The 6000-nt window shown below is 42.3% G+C and overlaps 1 protein-coding gene across 1 annotated transcript in view; it reads right to left on the bottom strand.

The window, feature by feature from the left end:
• Positions 1-287: 287 nt before the first annotated feature.
• The window catches only part of CDHR3 (cadherin related family member 3), a 38637-nt gene continuing 32924 nt past the window's right edge, over positions 288-6000 (bottom strand). The window contains 4 exon segments of the mRNA XM_069850055.1: positions 288-658; positions 3228-3276; positions 4203-4234; positions 5716-5729. Of these exon segments, the coding sequence (XP_069706156.1) occupies positions 288-658; positions 3228-3276; positions 4203-4234; positions 5716-5729 (466 nt within the window).

Here is a 6000-nt window from a genome sequence, read left to right as displayed (position 1 = left end):
ACAGCGCTCTTCCAGGAGGAAACTGCCCGAGGCTATAGCCACAGGGCGGTGGATGTTCCTGTCCGTGACTCTGCCTTCACATCCTCTCCTTCCCTCCCATTCTTACCTGCCAAAGGTAACTCTGGCTTCATGCTGCCTTTGGGTCCAGTTTACACAGCAGTGCCCACCTAATATTTTGCAGCTGAGATGTATATAGAGAAAATGACATCTGTTAGCATTGGTTGATTCTTTGGCTGTTTGGAGCAGGGGTCACTTGGGAGGTGCCTTGGAGTCTCGTGCACTCTGCTTTAAGGCTGACTTAAAGGCAATGCAGTGTTATTTTGGGAGAGGAGGTCAATATCTGCCTGGGGAGGTGGTGAGGACAACTGCTTCTCCTCAGACTCCTATTTCTGCTTTTGTAATCTCTGCTCATCCCTGTCTGTTCTTTCCCGTTGCCCTGCTGAGGGTGGAGCGGCTGGTTTTGTTTCTCCTGTTGGCTCTTTCATCTTTTCTGAAGGCTCTTTTTTGCTCGGTACTTGTACTCGGTCTGTCCCTTGGCCACCATCACCTGTGGCACTGAATATTACTTGCATGCCCGGTGCCGGCTGGAGAGGGTCACTGCTCTTTTTCCACCTCCTGGCTCCTGACCGTGTATTGAATTCATAGATTTTGCCAGTGACTTGCAAGGGAGAAATAACAACTGGTTAAAATAATTCCTATATATTATATATATATATATATCCAATAGGACCTTGTTATCCCCTATCCGAATTACAGCTACCATGGGTTAACACAGATAAGAACCACATCCATAGTTCTTACTTTTTAGTAATAATTCTCCTCAAACTTTTGCCTTTGGCCATGCTGGGCAAGGCCACTGTGTACATGTGTGCCTGTTTTTTTTCAAGTAGCATTGCCTACCTGAGGTAGCAAAACCTGCCAGGAGCACAATATGTTACATACATCTTCCAGACCATCTCAGCTCATCTAGCCTGACCCAACATTTGTAGATCTGGGATCTCAAATGAGTTTTGGGTGTATCCATTGTTTCTCTATTTGTACAAAATGCTTTCCTCCAGGCTTGCTGCGCACATTGCCATTAACTGAGTGAAATACTATGTATTTTCAGTTTGTGAAAGTACATGCTTCCCTCATATGTATAAAATAGGGTTGAATTTAAGTTGTTTAACATACATGGGTACTTTTCCTTGTTAGAAAGATTTTTGGCCCTCTTCAGAATTTATGGGTAATTTTTACTCAGATATTAGAAGTAAGTGTACTCTCCTTTGTTTACTACCTAAAGATAGGTGGTAAAATTGCCAAGCGTCCAGTGTGATTGCCTCAGTCTAAATCACTGTCTCTTGCTAAATAGAGAATCACGAGCTATAGTGGTTCTTCTTTTAATTAAGCACTATTCATATGAGGCAAATAAAAGACCATTAAGACCTAGAAAGAAATGGTGGTTATGTGTTACTACGTGTTACAGTCTGTATCAGAATTAATGGTTTCTGACACATTAACACTATTCAAACAATTAAAGATGAAACTGGATCTCTTTACATGTTATTTTTTCTGACTGCTCACAAGATGGGCATGTGAAAGCAACCCAGATGAGGAAGCAGCTCCTGACCATCCTTCCTAATCATTTTTGACAGGTGATTTTCTGGGAATTATTAAATCTCAAATCTCATCTCCAAACTGCTAATACTTGATCCTCTAGGGTTTGGCATGAGCCATGGAAGGGAGAGGGGATGGATGGGGAACAGACATTTCTCTGCTGACACCACAAATTTGTGTTATATCTTAATGTTTGTGTCAGGTATGACACAAATATTACGGCTCTGGGGGGCAGTTTGAATGGGCTCAGATATCATTAAGTGTGGTGCAGTCAGGTTTGCTGTAGGAAGGGAGCTGCCAACCATCCTGCAAAACCACAGGAAGCAGCTCTTGCAGTGGCCTAGAGAACATCCATGTTTTATGTTTTACAGATGCAGTTACATTGGGAAAAAGCAGGGATTTTTGAGCCCATCCCTCCAAATTCCCTTTATAAATAGCAGGTAGGCTTGGACCTAGATCAAACTGGCCTCAAGCAGCCTTGTGGATGGGTTTAATTGCACAGTAGAGTCCCATTTGTTTGCCCAAATCCTACTGAAGTCCCTGTGCCTAGTGTTTCCTATTGGCTCACAGCATCTGACAGCTCCAAGCCAGCTAATAAGAAACACAATGTACAGGCACTTGGGTGGAAATTTAGCCAGATGAATCCAAGCCTTGAAATAAGCCTCCCTTCTTCTGGATAAATTTGAGACCTATTGTTTCAGACCTATTTTCATATCTATTTGTTAAAGATCCATTTTGACTGAGTGTGTCACATTTCACCAGCCCCCTCCCGCTCCCTGCTGGGACCCTCACCCATTAGACATGGGGCTGGGCACCCCAATGCCAAGCCAAGCATCACAGTGAGGGGCCTGTGGCTCAGAGGGACCGGGTAAGGTGGACCAGCCCTCAGGCAAAAACATTTTTCTGTAATGAGACATGCTGCAGAGCACAGTGGCCGTTACCTGGGGAAGCCCTACACCTCCTGCATCATCCTCATTTTCCCAGCTCTTGCATTAATTTCATTTTTCCCAGTTGCCCAGCTGGTTAATCAGGTATGTTCAGAGTTAGCATAGTTGGAGCCTCGTGATGCCACAACTGTATCTAAAAGCAAATACCCTTCCCTTTCCTCCCCAAGCAGTGATGCCTGAGCTCTAAACAGCCACAACACGCTGTTGCTAGAAGGGAGGAGGTTTGCGTAGGGAAAAGTAACTCACCCACCCACCCTGCATCCAGGGGGAGGTTTCAGAGTTGAAACCAGTACGTCTGTAGTTGCATTAATGGACTGGCCATTTCCCAGACATGGCAAGGGTGAAACCATGTAGCCATGGCAGCACCAGGGCAGTAGGCTTGCAGCAAATTCCTCCTCCCCTCCCAACATCCAATTCCAGATTCATACGTTCAGGTTTGGCAGAGGATAAGTGAATTATCTGGCCATCATCCGTCTGCTTTCAAGGGACATAAGTATATTCTACTATTAGAAATGTTACTAGGGCACTGTCTTGACTTTCACTATCTGTGAAATACAGCTCCTATTCTCCTTGGAAACAGCAAATTTGAAATATGAAAAGCCAATGTTGAGCCATATTTAAATCAAATAATCCAGTTTGTTTCCAGCCAAGTATTCATATCTACTGTTAATTGCTTTTTATTACCTGGATCTCTGGCTTCTCCATCAAAGACAGTGTTTAGCTTTGTCATTGTCTGTGAAGAGAGACAAAATGTGAAATGAATCCTTTTAATTAGTTAAATAAGAAGGAGGAGCAGTGACTTAGAAACAGTGAACTGCGTGGCTGGAGGTGGATTTGTATGACCTGCATATTGCATCTTGTTGGCTGGGTTTAATCAAAACTTGCAACAAAAGCCATTCATGGTGTAGGGTGTTTCCGTTAGATGTTCAAAGGAGATTTAATAGGGTCTGACATGCTAAATGCCTGCACATGTGTAACCACAAGAGAGTCACCTCCACCCAGAGGAGTCTTGGGAATGCCCTCTCTGCAGAACTTGGAGAGGGAGAGTAGATTAATGAAAGTGCTTTGCAGCCTTTATGCTGTTATGGCTCTGAAAAAGGAAGGAGACCCAAAGTCTAGGAGGGAATAAATATCTGTTACAGTGGAAATAGTTATACCATTTTGCTGCATACAGCTTATCAAGACCAAACTCTTTACAGCTTAGGTACACCTGTGTGCCTTACTGGTTGCACTCAGGTGGGTCAGGGTGAGCTTCACATATCAGTGATGTCTCAGCAGTACCTGTTTCCATCAGTGAAGCTGGGGCCCTTGAACTCCTGCCTCTGCAGCTGCAGTGAGCCTCCTTGTCACTGCTCCAGGCATGGCCTCTCTGGCCTCCCATATACAGGGCTCCTGGAGAGGCTGGAGAATTCATCACATGGAAGCAAAGGGGCCACAGCACAGGTGAGCACCCCTCATACTCAGTGTTGCCTCCAAATACAGATAAAATACAGCTGGAGTGCTCAAGTGTTTTGCATTTGGGGGCTATCATATTTTCCTCACCTATCATTTTATGTCCTCTTTTGAAAACAGACACCTTTCATAGAAAGGATCCTATGATCACATTGCATGATGGACCTGGGCAAAACCAGGGTTTGTTTTGAGGCCAGCAGTACTTACCATAATCACTTCTTTCTTAGGTTTCTTCTTTTCTGCAGAAAAGGAAATGCACGTTGTAAAGAACCAGTTTTTTCTGACAGTGACTATAGACAATAAATCCAAGAGTTCCTCAAACAAATAGACATTTTTGGTAGTCAACTTCTGAGGCATCTCACGTGAGCGTTATTTCTTTTCAAAGGACGATCCCTTATACTATTTGAAAAATTAACTCCTTCATAGTATTTTGGAATGAGAATCCAAGTTGCCAGTGACTGATAAAATTTTAGCCTTCAGAAGTATTATTCCTTCAATAATTAATAAATAACAATGGTTTCTTCAACAAATTTCTGTTTCTAAATAATATGAGCAGATACAGAAATTCACCTTTGGGGATATTTGAACTACAACTGTAGATTTTTTTTTCCAGGAATATTTTTATTTGCAAAGCTTGTGGACTCAGATATGCACCTGGAGACAAAACAGGGAAGTGCTACAGATCCAGTCATGTAAAATTCAGATTGGAGAACAGTTTGGTTATGTGTGAATTTACCACATTATTAACTCATCCCACATGCAAACAAATACAGTAGCAGTGCCATGGGCATCTCAACAGCATGGATTTGTGGATGACAACTAGTTGCTATGATTTCTTCTTGCTTGCTCCTTGCCAATTTGTTTAATGTTCTTTCTTTGGAGAGCTGTAAGCAAGGCCACCAGCTAGTTTTCTGCAATGTTCTGAAGCGCTGCAGATGGGTCTGAACCTGAGCACTGATGGGAAACCTGTTCTGCTTGGCCTTTGCTGCCTGGCATTTGGGAACCAGCTTTTCCAAAAGCATCAAGTATCCATTTCTCGGCAACCAGCCAATGCCAAAATGTCTGACATTGGACAACCTGGATAACAGCTAATTTTAGTGGGTTTTGTTAGTCACGCGTTTTTTTTCGAGCTGGAAGTTACTGTTTGATGAGAGGGAGTTATAAAAGCAGGGCGTTACTGAGCGCACGTGAGCAATGCATGCTAGCAGAAAGCTAATGGGACTAAAAGGAACAAGACCGCTTAAAAAAACCCCACCTATTTTTTAATGTGTAACTTCTGCTAAGATATAGAAACCCCTTTAAGAGCACCAATACTTTAAAATAAATCTTCAGGTACATGAAATAATGGTGTCAAAGGAGCAAACGAAGGGAGCAGAGAGCAGGGAATTAGAGTGGAGAGGATTCTTGAAGGTACTGTAGAGGGATGGGATTATTCTTTAACAGATAGCACGTTAATTGCATGTGAAAAATACTGCAATTCTTTAGCAACCATGCCAGGATACTAAGTTACTCTGATTTTTTTTTTTACCTAATACTTAATAGATTTGAAGCACCATGAAATCACTTAGGCAGGCCTTTCATAATCAGCCAGGGCTATTTAGTCTTAGTACTCTTGTGCTGGCTTTAATTTATTTGTCTAGGAATGGGTTTACAAGTTTTACACTGAATGATAAACAAGGTGTTGTTGAGAAGTATTAAAACATACAAAAGAGGTACACACCTGGAGCATTCATCCTGTAATGAAAAAAAAATGGAGTGTAGTTAACAAATGTCATACTTTTGCCTACATAAAAATACCATGCTTTGTTCTGTTTCACTTGGCAAGAAGAATGTCTTTCCTTGAGTTCTGGGATTTGCTTGATTTGTTTAGTTTCTGGCTTTGCTTTTGCTGAAGGTCTACATCATTTAATGCTGCACCCAAGCAGAAAAACAGCCCTGAGAATTGCTCTAACACCCCTCCAAAAAGGGGTGATATTTTTTAAAAAAAATCTTATTGATGATAGCA

This window comes from Phaenicophaeus curvirostris, chromosome 1, assembly GCF_032191515.1.
Source record: "Phaenicophaeus curvirostris isolate KB17595 chromosome 1, BPBGC_Pcur_1.0, whole genome shotgun sequence".
NCBI lineage: Eukaryota > Metazoa > Chordata > Aves > Cuculiformes > Cuculidae > Phaenicophaeus > Phaenicophaeus curvirostris.
The sequence above is the reverse complement of the archived record's forward strand: the minus strand, read 5'-3'. Positions and strand labels throughout refer to the sequence as shown.